Source organism: Eulemur rufifrons, chromosome 29, assembly GCF_041146395.1.
Source record: "Eulemur rufifrons isolate Redbay chromosome 29, OSU_ERuf_1, whole genome shotgun sequence".
Taxonomy (NCBI): Eukaryota; Metazoa; Chordata; class Mammalia; order Primates; family Lemuridae; genus Eulemur; species Eulemur rufifrons.
Window position 1 is genome coordinate 26,811,832 of NC_091011.1, and position 22,193 is coordinate 26,834,024.

At 36.9% G+C, this 22,193-nt stretch overlaps 1 protein-coding gene and 1 long non-coding RNA gene across 5 annotated transcripts in view; one reads left to right on the forward strand and one right to left on the reverse strand.

Annotated features, from left to right (window-relative positions):
• The first annotated feature begins 230 nt into the window (after positions 1 to 230).
• LOC138376923 (uncharacterized) lies at positions 231 to 4,520 on the forward strand. Its single transcript, XR_011231760.1, has 2 exons — positions 231 to 413; positions 3,973 to 4,520. It is a non-coding gene; the product is annotated as an uncharacterized lncRNA (long non-coding RNA).
• The window catches only part of SNX10 (sorting nexin 10), a 70,313-nt gene continuing 50,273 nt past the window's right edge, over positions 2,154 to 22,193 (reverse strand). For 3 of the 4 annotated variants that reach the window (XM_069461577.1, XM_069461574.1, XM_069461576.1), the window contains exons 3-7: positions 15,870 to 15,956; positions 11,723 to 11,823; positions 11,208 to 11,306; positions 4,506 to 4,718; positions 2,154 to 4,050 (exon numbers count right to left, since the gene is read on the reverse strand). In XM_069461577.1, the coding sequence (XP_069317678.1) occupies positions 3,969 to 4,050; positions 4,506 to 4,718; positions 11,208 to 11,306; positions 11,723 to 11,823; positions 15,870 to 15,956 (582 nt within the window). In that variant the 3' untranslated portion in view covers positions 2,154 to 3,968. Of the gene's footprint in view, positions 4,051 to 4,505; positions 4,719 to 11,207; positions 11,307 to 11,722; positions 11,824 to 15,869; positions 15,957 to 20,127; positions 20,253 to 22,193 lie in introns of all 4 variants that reach the window. The other variant, XM_069461573.1, reaches the window with a different exon arrangement.

Consider the following 22,193-nt stretch of genomic DNA (forward strand, 5'->3'; position numbering starts at 1 on the left):
GGCCCCGCGGTGCCCACGGAGCAGGTGGGGCAGGGGAGCTGCGTGCCGGTGCTGTAAATCGCTGTCTTTTTGTGGTTGTTGTTCCCACTCACCACCCGCAGCCCCCCTCCACCCGGTTTTTCTTTTTTTTTTTTTTTTTTCCTTTTCCACTGCGCAGTTGCTATGGGTTACCAGGGCGGTTGCCATGGGTTACCGGACCGAGGCCGGCTGGCTGGCTGGCTACCTGCCGCCCAGTCGCCGCCGCCGGCGGAGCGGCCCGGGTGGGAGGAGGCGGGAGCGCGCGTGTGCGGGTCGCGGCGCGGGGGAGTGTGCGCGAGCCGCGAGGCACCGCAGCCAACAGGCGGCCGAGGGTGCAGCCGCGGGAGCGCCACCGCCAGTGGGGTGGGGGGCAAAGCTATAAAGAAGGCCCAGAGGTAAGAAACTAGCAAAAACACAACCACAAATTATGCCCGTGCTGTGCCTCTAGCAGCAAAGACAAGCGGTGTGGGGTTTTGGAGGAAGCTACACTTCTCGTCGGGGGAGAAAGGGTATTTTCCTCTTTAGCATAAGCCATTTGCATAGTGTCTTTAGATCAGAGTTTAAATTCAGCAGAAAATTGCAGCCTATATATATATATATATATATATATTTTTTTTCTTTCTTTCTCTTTTCCTCTCTGTCCGTTGAAAAGAAGTCTTTGGAATTTTGGAGAAAGAGAAAGGGTCATTAACTACCAGAGTTTGTGCAGCTAAAATAAATTAGTGTCCAATGCACTGTTCATAACAGTGATCCAGAAAAGTTTCCAGTAAGAGTGAAGAGCAATTGTGTCTGACTTAAGGGAACAATGGTGACTCGTTTGTAAGATGCATATGGCAAAGAATAGAACCAAAGTCCGTTGTAAATATATCCAATGTTAAAGAAATTGTTGCTTATTTACATCCTTCTAAAATTTTTTAATTCCACTCTACTAAAATGTATTTTCTTATGATCTTTATTTGCAAAGAAAATTGTATCTGTGGTTTGAATATCAAATTGCAATAACTAATTTCAGACAGCATTTTGTATTTGAAAATGTGTTTATATATAATAAACTAAGAAAGGGTCTGTATTCCAAACAAAAACAAAATTGTATTGAAATAAATCGTTTCCTTCCTTGAAAAGATGCATTGTATTCATAGGATACCAACTAAGTAATTTAAATTTAAGAGGAAGATTAATATTTAAAGAAACAGAATAAGGTTTTGTTATATTTGTCTTTAAATTTTAGAGGCCTCTTATGAAAAGGGGTCTTTCTTTACAGCTCAAATACTGAAAACCTTTTTTGTACCACAGTAGCTCAGTAATGATGAATCCTTAAGGCACCAACAAAACAAACTGAATTCAAAACAACATCCAATTTACTGTTGGACATAACAGTAATCGTGGCTAGGTTAAATGAATTTGTTTAAATTCTTAATAGTCATAAAAGAATTTTGTTCTTTTACTTTATGTTACTTGTTTGTATTTAATTTTTCAATAAAATGTGAACTAGACTTGAAAAGCTCTGGCAAGATATTTACTATCTTAAGGAACAATAACTGCTTAAAGATAAACATTTGTGTTTTCCCCTGGTAATTTTTAAAACTTGAAATTTTCACAAGAAATAAATCACTTTCTTCTAAGCGGGACTTTGAAAGAGCCCTTAAGTAACAGGTTGTCGACTTTCATTTTTGACACCTTTGAGTTGTATATAAATCCAATTATAAAATAAAACACATAAGCTGGCTTTCCAGGCAAATAGTTTACCCTTTCAGAATTAGTGAGGGAATAGTTTTGCTGTATGTAAATCATAAAGCATCCAGGATTAGAATTCTTTACATTGAAGTCACATTAAAAATAGTGCTAAATAAACCTCCATGCTATTTAGCTATACAAGTAATTACTTTCTTTTCCTGAAGAAAGTTTTATAAAAACATGCCAGAGGAAAATAAGAGACAAAGCAAGAAAACCACTGGAAGCTGAAGTTCATCTAAATATATCAGCTGCAAGAAATCTGTTTTAAGACGCCAGTGCTTAGATAGCAAAACCAAACCATAGCTAAAAGCCTCAAATATGTAAAACTATAGTGAATACTAAACCAAGTTTTACCAAAGGTCTTCATAAAAAATTACTGATAATTCAAAAACACACTTGAGTTTTGGTCTAAGTCAGAAGAAATATATTCTCTTGTATAAAATAAGGGATCTGGCAAAGTTGTTTTTTTTTCATGTTTAATGTGAAAATGATGATCTCATGACATTTACATATCAAATATTGAGGCAGTATTTATTATTAATGGTTATCTTACATCTTAAAAATAACACGACAATTGGTAGCACAGTAGTATAGCTTTTCAAAACTGCTGTAAAACAGAAATATTGTGAATTCAAATACATATTGCTGAGGGGCAGGGGATAGCTCTTAAATGCCCAGATGGCAAACTTTACATGTTAGCAAGAGAAGAAATTGCTAAATCTTTTCATTTTCTGTGTTAAAATAATGAAGATCTAAGACACATTAAATCCTAATGTTTACAAAGATTTAATAATGTTTTAAACCAAACCACAAAAAAGGATAAATTAAAGAAATCATTCTTACTCTCAATTTAATTTTTTTCTGTTGATTTGTAGTTTTCTGTTTTTTTTTTTTCTGTTGGTTCTTTGAAACAAGCATTGTAAAGACTTTCTAAAATTACAATAATAGTTAAAATGAAATGGTTACTTTTTATACTAGCCTCTGTTACTCTCCAATTAGGCTGAGTAACATTTAATTAAAGCAACAAGTTATCCAGTTATGTGAAAATATCTTCCCGTTAGTTTCACAGAGATATTTTTGTTCCATTCAACAAAGAAGAAACTTGGGTAATTATCTCAAGAAAATGCTGCCTCATCTGAAATTTGAAGTTCAAAGTAGTTTATCTAAGACATACAATCTTTGGGCCACTAAAAACAAACAAAAAAGACATTTTATTAAAATTATACCAATCTTCATGTACCTGCTTAAAAATAAAGGACTTTTCTTAAAATGAATAATTAATTATGAAATTAGCAGGTTGACATCTTTTTCTAATTTTGGAAATATTTGTTAGTAAAATTAAATTTGACTTAAGATAAGCAATAAGTAGCCACCACTGATACTGAATGTTATTTAGTGATAAGAAATTGCACGTTTAGTCAGAAAATAAATCATTAACCTATAATTCTAATTACACAAGGATAATGAAAACAAATGATTTATTTCCAGAAACCATTTGTTTAAGCTGATTTTGGACAATGAAAATGTATTTCTGAATCTATATATTGCGATTATAAGTAAAATTACTAGCACTATTTCTGTTTTTTCTAAGATGTAAACATTATTTTAATACATCTCTATTCATAAGATACATTTTCCATCTAAGTGTGAAATAGAATACTGTCAAGATTAAATATTCTTAAAATATATCAAACACCCAAAAGCAAAGTGTTTTGCCAGTGCACAGAAGATATCCACAAAATAGCAGCCACATGTCTGAGAGAAGCAGTCTGGTCTATGCTGTTTACTCTTCAAAGTGGTTAATATATATGCTGTGTTTACAGTAACACTGCCCCATAGACACAAGAAAGAATGCTCTATCTTGATTTTTAAATGCTACCTATTTACCTATCTTTTAAAATTCAATAAAGCCAACTAGGTTTTTTTTTTTTTAACATATAAATCATTTCATTTGAGGGGAGGATCTTGTTTACCAATAATGTTCGCCTATAAAGGATACTATTGCATTCACAGGACTTTAGCTTGATACAGAAGCTTGGCTAAAATAAGACAACGTAAAAATACCACAAATAAATAACTCCATGTCTTTAAGAATTTTAAATACCTAACATCATGACTGAGCTTTAGATAAGAATATATTATTTATTAGCAAGCTTTTCTTCCCTATGACTGGACATAATTTGCTATTCCTAAGACAGTAACATTAGAATTATTTTTCAGGATTCCTGCGGAGCTGTACTTGTTTTACATCCATGTGAACTGCTGTCATCACTACTGTGTCCAAGCCCAGAGGATGAACTGGAAAAGAAGAGAGGGGGAAAATAATAAAAAGAGGAAATTGGTTTTCACAACACACTCAAAGCCTGAGTAACAGAGGAGAACTTTAATTATCTCCAGTCACAAAGAGAGACAGGAAATTTGGACTTTTAATTAGCCATTTGGAGTGCAGTTGGATATTTTTTTAGCTAGATAATTTAAACGCGAATAATTCAAGTCTGACTAAATGAAAGTCACATAATCAGAATGCAGATAATTGAATTTCTACTGCATTCATTAATTCGGTGTGGAGGTGTGTGTGAAGACTACTATGATGAGCTGTCACAGCTCAATAAAATCTCAGTCAATTAATTTTTTCATTATCTTAGTATTACATCAACAAAAAAGTGAAGTACGTGTATATTTCTATACACATGCATATGTGTGCTATGTGTTATATAAATACATACACATTCGATCAAAACACAAGGAAATACCTTTCTGAATCATAATCTATATCATTTTCTTTTTTTCCTTCTTCATCTTCTTCGGGGAAACGTCTGTTCATCAAGGCAAACTTGTGAATTGCTTCTTCTACAGAGTACTTAGTCTGCCCAGAAACACACGCCTCAATGTCTTCTGAATTCAGCTGGCTCTGCAAGAAGAGGTGAAGGCTGCTATCTGAAAGCAACAGTGCATTCTGTAGGACTCTATGGAAAGGAAAAAAAGGAAAAATAATCGGTGAACAGGAATGGTCAGTTATAGGGTAGGAGAAAGAAAAACATTAGAAATGTACCACTGAAGTAATTTCTCTACTGTGGTAAACTTTGCATCAATTATGGGCTCTGCCTATTATAGGGATGAAAGCATATGTTAACTTTTATTCAATTATTTGGAAATTTAGGTGAGTCAAAACATGAAGCTAATAGTTAAGAACATCTGTTAAAAGAATAACTTCAAGGACATTTCTTCAATTTAACCATCTGTTATGACCATGTGGATTAATTATGGAAATATTTTGCTTATATAGTCATAGAAATTTATTCTACTTAAAAAAAATTTATTGCCAACAGCATGTCAATTCAGTGATCTTTATTGGATAGGCTGCCATGAAACATCAAAACTTTCAACTACTATTAAAAATTATATGAAAAAGTCAATACATTTCTCAGCATGTTTTACATTTTAAAACTTTACAAGTACGTTTATGTACATAAATACATGTTTACAAGGGCTCATGTAAAAGGTAGTTTTGGTTTTTTTTTTAAATATCTAAAGTTGACTACAAATTTCTCCAAAACTTCAGGGCACTGCATCTCTATGTTGTCAAAATATGTAACCTAATAAAATTGATTCCAGCCAATTTTATAAGTTAAAATATGATAATTTTGTGATGCGTACATACTGGTCTTCTCACATTCCAGATCAAAGTTTACAAAGATAGTACAAATTTCAACTAGTGCGTTAGAACTACACAGAAGAGTAAAAACTATCCTTTAGCAAAATCTATACATGCACAAATTCATACTATCAGTGAATGTGTTTTTTTCTGAAATGCATGTCTTAGAATATGAAATCAAGTCAAAGTATACCTTTATATTTAAATAAAAACTGGTTTTATCTTTTTAGCAAAGATTTTGGCATTATGATAATTTAGTATCTATTAATAGTTCAATAATGACAGAACGGGAGACACTAAGACCACATGTAGGGGACAAAACAAGAACACTAAAACCCAAGTATAATTTTGCCCAACATGGGATTTTGCATATAGAGATCTATGAGAAATAGATCATGTGTTTCAGACCAAATGAACCTTACCTTATATCCTGCATGTTTAAACAAGCAATTAGGAAAGTAAATCTCTTTGGCCATTAATATCAATTTAGTTAAAATCCAAGGTCATTAGAATACCAACCAAGTCCTTTTCTTCAAAATAAAGCAGAATTATTTCTGTAAGAAGGACATGTCTAAAAGTGCACAGTATCAAAACCAAAACCCAGCCGTCCCCTTTGCTTCAACAGGCTTACAAACATAGTTTGAGAAAATATTCTTTACTGGTCTACTAAAAGGAAAAGTAAAACCTTTGTGCTTTTTAAAAAGCAAAGTCTCAAGCAAAGCAGCTAAATACTTCCTTTCCTTCTGTGTCCTCTGCCCTGGGTTCTCCCAGAAGAAGACCATGTCACATGATAAAGATTAATTTGCCAAGTACAAGTAGCTAAGTAGTAAATCCCTTTTACTACTCTTCAAGATTTATTTTCTACATTTACAAATGTTTACCATTCTTGTTTTAAATACATCAAATTAAGAGAAGAGTTATATAGCAACAACCCATTAATATTAACTTGGATTCGCTGTAAAGTTTGAGCAGAGTGTTTCCTGTGGCCTTCTGTCAGTGGTTTCCTGCCAGCCATAATACAAGTAACTGTTCATAGGATTATACTCACTGCTGTGTTTCTCTTGGGATTGTGTTTTATTTTCTTTATAAAATAATGGATAATCTTTAAAATTGATTTTAGATGGTTTGAGGCATTACACCACAAAAGTAATGAGCACTAATGCCAATGATATTGGACACAAATTCATTTTAGCTTTATTTCATGTCTGAAGCAATTTTACTGAGCCTTGAACCGCTCACGCGCTGTTATTAACTTGCTAGTAACCTAACACATGGGTACAGCAAACAAAAGTGATCAGAGTCCAGGTTGATCGGGACCTCAAGGCTACTGTCCTTTTTCTTGCACTATAATTCAATTTCCAATTTTACTGTACATTAGACTCATTATTTCCCAGTGTTTTCTTTTCTGCTCAATACTGCCATCTGGAGGACACACAGGTGAAAAAAGAGGGAGCCTGGCCCACCCAGCTCACAATTCTGAAGATGTGGCTGGGGAAGGAACACGGGAACACTCACACAGGGCCAGGGTTCAAACACAGTGGGTCTGCTAGGCACAGTTTCGGTTTTTTGGAATCTCCTCTCTCACTCACTGGCTAATGTATGTCACCCTACTCTATGGGTATGAGTTCTAAATAAGCAACGGTAACTTTTTAATTTATGCTTTTTACTTTATAATCAGGTATTTCATTCTGAAATTTAAAATTCGGTCAGGCTTCCGCCTGTAATCCTAGTACTCTGGGAGGCCCACACGGGAGGATCCCTGGAGACCAGGAGTTCAAGATCAGCCTGGGCAACATAGCAAGACCTCATCTCTAAAAAATATATAAAATATCAGCCAGACATGGTGGCGTGCACCTATAGTCCTAGCTACTCAGCAGGCTAAGGCAGGAGGATCACCTGAGCTCAGGAAATTGAGGCTGCAGTGAGCTAAGACTGTGTCACTGTACTCCAGCCTGGGCAACAGAGCAAGACCCTGTCTCTAAAAAAAAAAAAAAAAAAAGAAAAAAAAATTAAAATGCAAAATTTTGAGAGTGTTTTCCCATCTCATTCAGTAAGCATAACTAGTTCATTCTGAATACTATTTGGTTTACTGTCTATCGGAGAGGGTTGTGATTACCACTATTATAATATTAAGTCCTATTTTTTCCTCATATTTGTGCCACATGTTCCACAAACAAATTGAATAGCAGAAAAATCAACTTCAAACTTAATATAAAGAGTGCTTTGTAAAACAGTCAATAAAATGTCATTTTTAGAAGCCTTCATAAAAATAAAATGTATATGATTTTCAAGCCTTTGTAAAAGGAACAAAAAATAGTCTCTAGGATTTTAAAGGAATTTCTGAAAAGATATTTACAACATGACTCAAAAGTTATTTCCTTCCCCCTAACAACTTTAAACAACGTAAAACCTGTTTTTTCCTTGAATTGGACCCAGTTGAAAATCTGGTTTTCCGCCACATGATTTTATTAGGTACACTGTATCTTGCTTTAGTTGAGAACAATATATAGCTATACAAGATCATTTAGTCCTAGCAAAAGATGTCCTGGGTCTACGGAGCCCAATATGATGACATACATACACATCTGTATAGTATGTGGAAGATTAGCGGTTTGATGTAGAAAAAAATTAACTCAGCCTGTTTAGCTGAGTTAATTTAAAAACAAATAGCTGAAAAAAATAAAACCTACAAATCTTCATTGAAGACATTCATGATCTGTGCTGTGGTGCCCTCTATTGAACACAAAGATTTATAAAAGGGATGTGTGTGTGTGTGTGTGTGTGTGTGTGTAAAACTAGCTGTACCATTTTAATGGTAGCCTTTTGTAAAAAACTTTTATATTCGTTAAATTTTTAAGAAATATAAAACCATTATACAAAAGTCTAAATTGTAGGGTAAATGTGGTTGTATTAATGGTATGAATTCAGTGAAGAAGGAAGGCTGGCTCCGATTCATGAATAAACCTATTCAAACCTAAATTGAAAATCCCATTCAAATCTAAAATCTCACTCCAACCTAAAAAATTAGTAGGAATTCCGTTATTCATAGTTGGAAACTTACCAACAGCATTTATAATTTTAGTCTATAACTTCCCTTTTCTATACCTATTAGGAGTGACTTTCAATTTATGATTAGTCAGGGGAAAGAACACAAAAGGGAGATTATAGTTGTGACTGAAGAAAAATGAATATATTTGAAAAATCTCACAATCGTACTGACCAAATTTAGCTAGTATTTAAGAATTCTGCTAATTTTAAATTTGCCAGTTACTAGGATGAATATAGTACCTACACCTTTCATAGAGTTTCCTTCTTTGTAAAATTGAGTATTGATATAAAACATGTAAAATGCCAAACATGTAGCAAATGTTCAATAAATGGTAGAAATTATTATTTGGTTCCTAGTGAAAGAATTTTCTAATTACTATACAAATGACCTTAAAATGAAAAAAATACGTTTTATACACACACACATACACATATATAAAGAGACATTTTGGTTTTAAAGGGTTTGAACGTATTTAGTGCTTCTGAATCACAGCTTCAAAACTTACATAAAAAAACAGATCTTAAATATATGTTAAAATCTACAATACCAGCATAGTTCAAATTTTAACGCTATGGTTCCTAAAGTTCCTCTATAAACAGGGTACAGGCTACTGATGGGTGGCCATACTTAATGCGTAACCAATGGAACCTCAGAGGACATAAAGCTGGGGTCAGGATACAGTGCACATCACGTGCAGTCTCCCAAAGGGGGCCTGGGCTGGGTGGGGGAGGGGGTCACACAGGCAAAGACACGGAAGGTTGCTACAGCCACGCAAACTGGACAAAGCACAGGAGAGCTGTGCATCGGCATTTGAGGAACACAGAGAGGAGGGTGAGGGATCAGGAGAGGCCACAGAGGATCAGGAACCATCACTCATGGGAGACCTGGAACTCAGCTCCTTAAGCTCCCAAACCAGGACACTTTCCACTATATCATGTGCATCAAATATAACCAGCAAACAGTCAAACGATACAGTGTGCAAAAATAATGTAGATCAAGCATACCCTCACGATGGCTGAATGACAGTCACTGAGGCATTAATTTTGGTAGATCAACTGTGGATGGAAATATTATGTTCAAAACTATGAAGTGATCCCTGGTCAAAAACACATGCCCTGTGCTTAGCTAGCAACATAAATTCAGGGCCCATGATGTCTTTTCACCTCAAATAAGGAGACTTCTCTACAGAAGACAAGCTGTTCCCAGTGCTGGCAGGGACTGTGGGACTCAGCCACCCTGCCCAGGCCTCACTGGTGACGGCCAGGCTGCAGCTCCCCAGGGCAGCATCTAGAGTGACAGGCCATTCTACAAACTTGGGCTGCAGGGACCACATCTGAAGGGAGAGGCCATCAGCCACCTGGGCCTTGTAGAGACAACAATTAAAATCAGAGCTGTCTTCAAAGGGAAAGTGCAGGAAAAACTTGACCAGGTCTTTGTTCTGTCATGCCTGTGATACCCCCCAAAATTCCACTATAATGTTTTTGGAGGACTTGGCTCTGCTAATCAGTTCTTCCGGTCTCTTCTCATTTTCATTTCTCCAGCTTCTCTTCCTTTCCCCACTCTCCCTCGATTTATAATCTTGGATCTTTCTAGATGTCTCTATCACACCTTCAAAAGAAGGGCACTATGTCAATCTAATTGAAATAAATATGAATATTCATGTGTACAATTAATACCCAAACCCATTATGTGTGAGCCAAATGAAGAGAAGGCAGTATATTTTTTCAGGCTTGCCCTAGGGTGCTATTCAGTGAACTCAAAAGGAGATGACTTCAGATCCTGAAACTACTAGAATAAGAGTGAGAGATCAGGAGACCAGGCCCTGCTGCTACCCAGTAGTCACATGACTCAGCCTATTTCCTTATCTATAAAGAATAAGAAATTAGAAAAACAAGCTCAAAGCTACTTCTTATCTAACTGCATTAAAACAATAACCAACATTTAGACAGTACACATTATATGCAGGACACTACTGTGAATGCTTTCTATTCATTAACTATGATGTAGGTACTATTATTACCCCATTTTATAGATGGGAAAACACAGGCATAGCAGAGCCAGGATCTGAACCCAGGCAGCCTGGCCTCAGAGTCTATATGCAAATCAGTGCACTACATTGCTTCCCATGAACAGGTATTCTAGCATTGCAAAGGGGCCGGGGGGAAAGGAAAATCATAGCAGTGTGAATTCAAGTAGCTCTGACTGCAGTGGCCACCGTCACAGAGTGATCCAGAGTTAACCCACTGAGACTATTCAAACACCACCAAGTACTCCTCTATAAACATTCCCTCTGAAGATTAGAGTTAAGCCATTCATTTAAAGGAGCCCAGAAGGGTATTAGCAGCCCATTGTAGAGCTTATTTTGGTCTGTCAATCCTAAATGTCATAAATGAAGACCGTTTTTAAGAAGTGCCTTTTTATAATTAGGCACGTGCTTCCTGGAAATTTCTACTTTGGTCAGCTACACTCCCAAGTAATTTGGATCTGCTTTACAGCGTAAGGAACCATATATTATCTAACTCAGTTATTATTGTTCATTGTCTTCTTTCTAGAAGACTTGGTCCCAAATATGTACCATATGATGTGAGCCACAAGATGGTGCTCTAATATAGGAAATGGACTGCGGAGCTCAGCCCTAGAGCAGATTATCAGCATTTCAGAAATTAATGTTCTCCCCTATATGATCACGCAGCTCTTGCAAAGCATTTGCTCTCAGCTCTTGTCCAGCCACGGTAGTTGCCGTACACTTACTTTCTGAGGAAATCTTCCAGACCCTGCCGACGCTGATCCACATGCTGGCGATTGTTCATGTTGAAAAACAGGTTTTTAGATGGAAGTTCTGGCAGTTGCCTTATGAGAAAGAAAAAAACATTTTTAAATGATCAAATCAAGGTAGTTTCATTACAGAAATCCCTCAAAGTGAGGGCAAATTATGCATGATGATCATCTCGTAGCTACTATTTAGGTATTATTCTATATTTTATAGCTATATAATAAGGATATGAGGAAATCAGTTAAAAAAAACCCATCTTTAAACATTTCTGAAGTCTTTCATGGTCATTACCTATAAAATCCTGGTGAAATCCAAGTGATAAATTTTAAATTCAGATGCAGTAGCTACACAATTAACTCAAGCTATATATATATTGCAGTCAAAAAGAAAGCCTATAAAATCCTTCATATCTGATATATCTTAATGCCTATCAATTTTTAAATATTGAACACAATAATAAAGTCTGCTCAACATACTCTTTAAAATCACTTACACCAGCAATGCATTATTTTGGAGTCTCTGCCTCAGCCACACAAATTCTCTGTATCTTCTTCGTACACAGGATGTTTTCATTGTAAAACACATGCTATTAGTCTGCACAGAAAAATAGAAAAATATGAGGCTCACATAAGGAAAAAATGCTTTTCTTATATCTATAACTCACAATATGATCCCAATATCCATTCTAAATAGGATTTAAACCACCAAAAATATATTTACATTTATGCGAGTACTCTCAAATCTTGCACATCACCCACTAACATAACAGCCCTGAAGACGGTCAGGATGACATGAATGACCAGTGTTGTCCCAGGGCAAGGCGTGACCTGGCACTTTCTGGGTCCTGAAGGAGCCTCCTGCTCACCTGACTATGAGCACTCCTTTCAAGGATGAATCACAAAAATAAACAAATCCTAAGGTATAAATGATCAGTAAGAGCTCAGGATCAACCGTTGCATTTTAACACCATCCATGTAGCTGGAGGAGCCTTTGAAGATTATAGACACCTCCTCATGGCCCTTTACGAGATATAGCAGAAGTCTTCATCTCAACACGACCATCCCTACAGACCACACAAATCATCAGGAATCCAGAAATCATTTTTAAACTAGAGAACAGCACTTCCCTTCTCTGCTAGCTGTGAGAGGGAGCGTGATCTGATCCATGGGTGGCTGTGTGGCATCTGGTGTAAAGGACAGGCAGACCAGAACTGCAGGCCTGGCTCTGCTACAGGGCAAGTCGCTTACACTTCAGTTCCCTGAGTGCTAAAAACGGGATCAGCTAGTATGTATCTGCTTCACTGGGGGGTTGTCAGAATTGATAATAAACACTTGGCAAACGTTATCTATTAATATTCTTATTAGTTACTAAGTGTTGGTTTCCTTCCAGCTACCCTAAGGCAGACTTGGAAAAAGCCACTTACAGAGTCCCCATCCTAAGCTAAGCCACAATGCTTTTCCTTTGGGTAAACCATACGGCGGGTAAATATTCTCCTTTGGGTAAAATAAGAAACTAGCAAATATTTGTGTCTGCTGGTTTTTGAAAATAAGAACATCCCTATTCTCTGTATTTATTTCAAAATTCTATTTTATAATCTTTATATTACCAAATAAGAAAGAATTTTTAGGCCGGGCGCGGTGGCTCACGCCTGTAATCCTAGCACTCTGGGAGGCCGAGGTGGGCGGATCGTTTGAGCTCAGGAGTTCGAGACCAGCCTGAGCAAGAGCGAGACCCCATCTCTACTAAAAATAGAAAGAAATTATATGGACAGCTAAAAAATATATATAGAAAAAAATTAGCCGGGCATGGTGGTGCATGCCTGTAGTCCCAGCTACTCGGGAGGCTGAGACAGGAGGGTCGCTTGAGCTCAGGAGTTTGAGGTTGCTGTGAGCTAGGCTGAAGCCACGGCACTCACTCTAGCCTGGGCAACAGAGTGAGACTCTCTCTCAAAAAAAAAAAAAAAAAAGAAAGAATTTTTTGCCCCCAAGATTTATATTATTTCAAAAATTAGTATTCTACCACTTAATAAGCCCAGCACTTGTTTTTCTTGGGAAATCTAAGTAATTATGTGCCTTAGCTTTTAAAACGTTCCCATGGCATAGTTCGTGGTATTCCTGAACTTCATATAAAGTTCAGAAGACCTCAGAAAGCAGCGAGGTTAAGAGACTCACCCCCAAGTAACTACTGGTTTAAATCCCACTATCTTTGATGATACGGCAGCAAAACACAGCAGAAGGAGTTGGTGGCACGATAACATCCGTGGGTGAATTTCAGAGCACAACAGGGCCTCCCTCTAACGTTCTCCTTGGGGACTAAGCCAGCAGACCGTGTCACAACAGAATCAGTGCCTTAATGAGGCTTGAGCAGGTATCCTCTCAGTGCCCTCTCCCCAGAGAGTACCAGACCACTGCAGGGACTCCTGACATCTCCGTTACAGGCTGGGCCAATTTAAACTCCCTTTAGTTTCTCTGCTCACAATCATCATGGATGTCAATAACTAAAGATCTACCTGGTACCTACATCAGACTAAGGACCATCCCTAAGTACTTCATTTGCAGAGAGGTTAGGGGAGTATCCATGATGGACTACCCAGCTCTACAGTCTACTAGTTTAAAATTCCAAGTAAATGTTAAGTTAACTGATATCATTTCCCTTGAGGTTAATTTAAATAAGCTAAGCCCCAGCTTCTCTACCTGCAAAGCTCTATGGGTACAGCATTTAAGAGAGGCCAACTACAACTCTCCAGCCTTGCCATTCACTTTTTTTTATTTATTTATTTTTTTTGAGACAAGGTTTTGCTCTGTCATCCAGGCTAGAGTGCAGTGGCACGATCATAGCTCACTGCAGCTACAAACTCCTGGGCTCCAGTGATCCTCCTGCCTCAACCTCCCAAGTAGCCAGGACTACAGGTGCACACCACCATGCCTGGCTAATTTTTAAATTTTTTATAGGGAAAGGGTTTTGCTATGTTGCCCAGGCTGGTCTCAAACTCCCAGACTCAGGAGATCTTCTAGCCTCTGCCTCCCAAAGTGCCCACCATCCACTTTTAATTGCACAACAGGTGGAAGCCTCTTCAGAATTAGACTATACTGAGATCACTGACTGATTAAATTCCTCTAAATCTATTTGCTTGTTTCTGCTACCCACCAAGCCAAAAAGATTTATCCATTGTCAATTTATTAGCATTTCAAAGAAGTGCCAAACACCATCAAATAATTGTGGAAGCCATTGTTTTTGGCTTCAGATGGAGATTTTTGAATTCACATGCTATTTATACAGCAGAGAAGAATCTACACTTTCATTAAATCCTGAGAATAATTAAATATCATGCCTATCATAAAATATGTGATAAGGACTCACAAATTTTAAGAGAGAGTTAAAAGGCAACTAAAGAATTTCGTTTTACTTCAAGTGCTTATTCTTATAAGCCCATAATTTTCCACACAGAATGCAACTCTAATGTGAGTAAAACCAAAACAAATAAAAATACATGGCATGTCCTGGCAATGGCCTCTAGCACAATCAAAAGAGCAGTTCTGAGCTTTTACTTTATTTCCTAAGTTGGAGAAACTCATTGGGGGGGGGGGGAGGGAATCATAAAGCAGAATAAGGAAAAAAAGTTTTATGGTTAGTATTTGGGAGTCCAATATATTAATTTAGCTATTTACAATAAGAAGATTAAATGATGGTTAAATTTTACTTCAATCACCCGTGCTTATGGAGTCACAGATATAATCTGAGCCAGTTTCTATGCTCCCAAATTTGAACTCATTTAGTTTGCAGTTGGTTTGCATCTGATTTAGATTCAAAAAGTGACTATCTTCAAGACCACGAGTCCACAAGCCCATAAACTATCCTGAGGGCCAAATCTGGTCTGCCACCGGACCTTGCAAATAAAGTTTTATTGGAACACAATCATGCTCATTCATTTCTTCATTGTCTATGGCTGCTTTCCACCTACAACAGCAAAAATGATAGTTTTGACAGAGACCGTATGGCCCACAAAGCTGAAGATATTTACTACCTTTACAGAAAACGTTCACAGACCTTTGTTCAAGATGATCATAAACAGCCACACACTACTCGTTGTTCAAGTGATTTTGATACAGTAGTATCCAAGCAAGGTACATCACTTCTAGTTGTTTACTGATCACCTTAATTACTCACAATGTAGACAAATTAATTGCACATATTCATTTCCTACTTTCTGATTCTAAGTATAAAACACTACACATCACTTTTCCAAAGAACACCATATTCTATCAAAATTTAAGATTTTTTAGACATTATATTATCTAGAAATACGCTATAGCAGATCACAAAGAAATACCATTAATGAGCTATAAATATTCTTTAACCATAAATTTTGGATCTATTCACATCTTCCTATGTGACGGCAATAAGCATTAATACGAATTATTAATAAAGATACAATAAGGAATTCAAACAAGTATTTTTTCAACTTTAGGAACCATCTTACTACTTCATTTAAGATACAAACATTAGTTGTAATAATTCCAATTCAGTTCTTTGAATTAGGAAAACTTTTACAAACTTCAATTTGAAGTATATAACAGTATCCCTTAAAATGTATGCTACCTAAAGTTACTGTATCTGTTAAAGATTTACTGCATACTTACATGAATACATATCTCGTAGTCAATATAAGAATGCCAAAAGTCCTCCTTCTGAATCCTGGGATCTCGAACCCAGACGCTCACAAATTCCTGTAACGGCATCATAAACAGAAATCTGCTTCAGAATCGCCAGTCGGACTAGAAGGAGCTGAGAGAAATGACTGTACTAGAACAAAACTGAAACGTGCTTGCAATCCTTTAAAAAACAAGAAGTAAAGTTAATGAATCAGGCACCACAGGCAAGTCTAGAAAACACTTTTGCCACAAATGGAATTTCTTAAATAATGCAATACTGAGCTGGACACATTTTTGAATAGTTTTACAGGTTATTTGAAGGCAATAGAGTATACTCTGAAACTGATTTTTAATTTTCAATTATGAAAAATAGATTCACCTTTCCTCAAATTTTAAAAGCAGTCATTTCTGACTTGCTTCATCTCTATAAATTAAAATTATGGGCCCTGCCTGGTAAATCACTTCCTAGAACACAAGTAAGAAAGGGTAGCAAAGGTCCCATGCAAGGTAAGCAATGAGACTTAAAATTAACTTTGTGCATCCAACCCAGCCTCATGAGAATAAGTGGTAACAACTTATTAATAGAAAGATGAACACCTTCTTTTACACAATACTTTTCAATTTTTAAAATACATTTCCCATATATTAAATCACTTCATCTTTATAACATTTTTGTGTTATAGGTAAAAGTTAGAGAGATGGGAAAAAACATATACAGTAGATATTATAATTTGGTTGCTTTGTAAAGATAATAAGAGGAGGAAATACAGAGTAAAATTTAAAACAACACGTTTCAAAAAACGCTCATAACTAAATAGGTTCGGTTTAAAAATATGAAAATGTACAGCAAAGAAGTATTAAGTTTGGCATGATAAATGCTACAGTATATCTTAGTCAGTGATCATAAATTTGCTAACTGAATTTCATTTGAAATATTTTAACTTTTTGTTAAGATTGGGGCTTCCAGGCTGAAATTTAGGCCTCTTTGGGCACATCTGAGAGGCAGGGCTGCAAAGGCTCTAGAGCAGAAGAGTAAGAAAGATTATGAGGTTTTCTGGACAAAGCACCTCCACTTTGTTATGCAGATAATAAAAGGAGAATTTTCAGTACAGAGGACTTTTAAAAAATCAGAAAAGTAGTCTACATGGCCCAAAAATAACTTTTGCCACCTATCAAATTTCATCTTCTAGGACAACACACACTTTGTTCTAGCATTTAAGACTTCTGTCCCACTGCTTGTTCTCAGCAGACAGGTGTTAGGAGTGAATGTTCCAAAAAGTCTTATTTTAAAATCTTTTCCTTATGTTTTTTTAAAAAATCATTTAGGAGACACAGAAACAGAATAAAAACAAGATAACAATATATCGATGCTCTAAACGTTTTGGCCATTATTTCTTAAAAGTACATTCTAAGTTATAAGAGGCGCTATAAAAACAATTTTTAAAGCAAAGTATCTGTAATATCCCCTAATTACATACATGGTGATTGGGTCAGTGATAAAGTAGATCCCACCCACCTCCATCTCCTGTCAGTGTGTATCTCTGTATGTGTGTGCGTGTTAAACTCATTCACTTGTAGTACTTTTCACATATCTACAGTTCTTAGAATGAATGAATGAATCAATCATCACTCAATCAATAAACACAAAGACAAGTAAGTTTGGAATAAGAGAGAAGACCACAAGTCCAGAGTGGACCATGTTGCCCACCCTCACCCCCAGCCCTAAACACACAGAGCTGCTGCCTGACTTGCATGGGCCCAGAGCACTTTGGCCTCCATCAGTCCTTTCCTCCACAAAAAGAATATTACAAATCGTACTTTAAAACTACACTGGTATAAAGATGAATAGATTAATAGTATATATTAAAATCTTTCCTTTGACCTAAAAGTTCATTTTATTTTTCTGATTTTGAAAGAAATTACATTTTCATGGGACCCCAAAAGTCGTGTGGGCCCTGGGCACTGTGTCTGATGAAGAAGTCGGCCCTGCCTTCGTTCCGAGCTGGTGGGATGCTAACAACAGCAGTCCAGGTCACCCTGGCCCCTTCCAGCCAGACTACGGTGATGGGTCCCAGTCACCAGATCACATGTAAGCCACGCTTCCTCAGAGGGTGCTGGCAGTTCCATTTTTCCATCGAAGAGGCAGAAGTTCTTGGATATACCAAAAAGGGAAATTAACTATTTCCAAGAGCTCTATATTCCACATTAACAGCAGAAGACATGCACCTGTTACGGAAATAGTAGGCCTTCACACAGAGTAAACAAAAATGAAAAGGCAAGGAAACACATTTTTCAATTTGCTACAATTTGTGATTTTTAAAAAAAGGTTTTTGAACTAAAACTGTAAAATCCACAGTTACTACAACGCCACATTCCCTCTGACCATTCAACATATTATTAATCAATGATGGTCGTAAGGACAAATAGTTCTGAGAAAAAAATCAGAGCTTTTTCCCCCTATTTGTTGGCTATTGTCCAGGTATTAACATACAGACTTTGAGCAGCATGTTCCATTTCGTGGAAAGAACACTGAATTTATAGTCACGAGACTAGGGGTAAATTCTGGCTCACTCACTTCCTAAATTATGAATTTATTTGCTGAGCCTGTTTCCACATCTGAAAAATGGGAATAATTCCTGTCCAACTTATCTCAGCTGTTTGTTAGCTGGGTCAAATTATAAAATACTGGTGAAAGCAATGGGAAAATTTTCATTAAGTGCTATATGAGAATAAAGTATTATTACATAAAAAGAAAAATGTTTGCCAACCCAAAGCATTGAAGTCTTTCCACAGATGGGAAGTCTAAACTGCCGCAGTTTAGACTGTCTTATATGACTTGAGTGCATGGCACATTAATTGGCACTAATTAAGAAATGCTAAAAAAATTATTAATTCAAAAACCCAGTAGCAAACACTCTAACAGTATAATTTTTCAGTAAAAGGCAGAGTGACCTAATGATTTTCACAGTACTTCCTCAAAATAGGCACTTCATAGTATATGTAAAAGGAACAGACATCATAATGACAAATTGTGGTAAAGAACCTATTTTCCTCATCTCAGTGGGTTGGAATTCTTGGACTCTACCATTATTATTACCTCTTAAGTCCAACTATTATCTAGGAGAGACTATGTTAAATGCAAATTCTAAAACCATGCTGGAAAAAAACATCTTCAAGAACACAGCAATGCATTCTAAATGCATACTCAAAATCACTGCAGCATCAAGACTTCAAATATTTTTTTCAATCCTGAACATCTTTAATTTGGTTAGCGTGGTAAATGTCACTGTTCTTTAGTGGATGGCAAGCTTTTCTTCCTTCTCTGGTCCCTGAAACATTGCTGTGCCCGAGAGCCATCCGAGGCTGCCATTCTTCATACCCTGTTGCAATGCTAGGGTGACTTCATCCAAACACATTCAACCGACCTACATGAGCTGATGATTCCCACAGCTCCATTCCAGTCCTGGCATCCCTCCCAGGTATCCAGCCTCTGGCCTGATCCACCGAGAAGTCCCATGAGCATCAGCGCCCACAGCCTTCCTACCTCACCCTGCTCCTCTCTCAGTGAAGAGCATCCCCCACCAACCCCAGCCAGAAACCCAGTTCACCCCGCAATACCACACTGACCAAGTCCTTCAGATTCACTCTCCTTGGAACCACCCACAACTCTATTCGCTCTGCTACTGCCTTGGTTCAAGGGCCTCTTGCCCAACATTAATGTAAGAGCTGCTAATGTAACTCTGAATCCATATCCAATGAATCCCCTAAACTAAGACAAAAATGGCTCTAAAATTTATACTTGATGACGTTGCTTCCCTGCTGAAAATCCTTCAAAGGCTGCCCCATAACCTTCAAGATCAAGTTTAAACTCCTCAGGTAGCACAATACAACCTTTCATAATTTGCACTCTACTTATTTCCAAAGTCTAAGCTTAGGTCCTCATGCACAACATGCCATTCCACACTTCCATGCCCTTGAACAACACACTGTTCTCTCTGCCTGGATTGCTATCCCCACCCTATTTCCTTTTTTTTTTTTTTGGTTTCGTTTTCTCTTTCCTTTTACTATTATTTGCTCACTCCAATTCATTTTTCAAATGCAATTCAGTCACCACGCCTTCTGGAAATCCTTGTCAGACTCACCCAGTCTGATTTTTTTGAACCTCCTTTGAGCCCTTAATGCCTCTGGGCACACCTTGGGCATAGTCCCTACTCACCACACCTTAAGCTTACCATGCTATAATTACCTGTAGGCTTCCTGTCCCAGACACTAAGCTCCTGTAGGGCAGCTTAGGCTGTCTTGTAAGACTTGAGTGCCTCAAACAGTTAATACAGTCCATTAATATAGTATCATTTAATGAATAAACGATGCCTGCAAGAATAAACAAATTGCCTTCAGGAAAAAAAAAAATGAGATCAAACTTCAGCTGAAATAAATAAAAACCTCATCCATTTGGGTTCTTGGGCTCCATGAATTAATGATAAGTTACTTAGCAGCTAGTCTAAAGTTTATCTTAATTTAACAAACTCCTTCCTCTGAGGGTGTGCCAATTAACAGCATAAGGATACAAGAGCAATGTTTAAGATCTATGAGAACAAACTGTTTTCTGGCACACTGAAGAACTCCAGAAGCACCTATTTACATAGAAATAATTGAAAATCATTCTGATAGCTTCAATAACTTAGTCCCCTAAGACTTGTACCAGGCAACAATTTGTTACCCTAGTTGGAGTTAAAATATGTACTTGAAAGTAATAAAAGTACATTTATTTTAAAATATTCTATAACTCAGATGGCTTTCCCTCCCCTGCCCTGCAATTAGCAGAAATTAGTGAAGTTTCACCATACTCCCAGCAACGAATAGCACACCCAGGAAGCCAAGGTTCACCTATAATCTCTTAATTAGACGCATCCCTCACAACACTGCCCACCATCCTTCAAGGGAATGTTGACAGCCTGTCAGCCACAGAGGACAGCTCCAGAGCCCCTTACCTAGAATCATATGGATTTCCTATGAAAATTGCTTCAGCAGCAGCAGTTAGTCAATTTAATAACCTTATTAAACACTTTAATGACTCCTTGGGCCTAATGACTGTATCTAGTATAAAAGAAAAAGCTAGGCAGAGTAGAATTAAAAATTTAAACTAACTGATCCTTACTGTTCTCCATGTGAAAACAGAGTTCTGAAGACAGACAGACTACTAGACTCTTTGAAAAGCTAATTCCTGTGTTCTTTTATGATGATCATGATTTGATTTCTATGTACCCACTTTCTCTCCCACCCCCACCCCAGGTTCAACCATTATCCATTTCTTCCTCGTCTTTTTTTTCTTTAGCCCTGATATGAGATGAAATTAATAGTAAAATACCTATATTGTGTAGAGCACTTAAAATGTTCCAGGCACTGCACTGTTTCACATGTTTTCCTTTACTCTTTACAAAAATCCTAAGAGCTCAGTATCATCCCATTTTGCAGATAAGAAAAATGAGGCTTCCAAAGCTTAAGCAACTGGCCCAAAGTCAAATGACCAGTAAGGCTGAGCTAGGTTTCAAATTCAGGTCTGCCCTGTTTCAAAGCCTGTACTCTCAAACATGTTCTATCTAGTGGTTCTTTTAGCAATAATATATATTAGGCAATTTCCAATTTCACTATAATTCTATTGCTTTGGAGGGGAGAAAATTACCTGTTTTCTATTAGCTAAAATAACAATTCAAACAACATACTCTTCTAAACTGTTCCTCTAGCCTCTCAAAGTTTCGTATTTCATTTTTGTATTTCTAGCACCAAGCACACAGTACTAGCACATAGTAAGTGCATATTAAATGTTGAGAGTTAACCAATTGATTAAAAAGAAAATTTTTTTAGAAGGTGTACAGGTTCTCCATGTTAAAAATTATAAGACATTGTTGAAAGAAATCAAGGAAGAGACATACTATGTTCATAAATTGGAAGACCCACCATAGTAGCAATAAATTCTCCCCAAATTGATCAATAGGTTTAACACAATTCCTATAAAAATCCCAGCAACATTTTCTGAAGACACAGATGGGCCTGTTCTAAAATGTATATGGAAAGAGAAAGACCCTAGAATAGCCAAAATAATTTTGAAAAAGAATAAAATGAGAAAAATCCCTCTTCTTGATGTTAAGGCTACAGAGGTCAAGACAGTAGGGTACTGGCAGAGGGAAAGACACGGAGATCGACAGAAAAAGACAAATATGCCCCAATGGTTTTTTTATAAAGGCGCAAAAACAATTCAATGGAAGAGGAAAAGCCTTTTCAACAAATGGTTCTGGAACAAGTGGACATCCA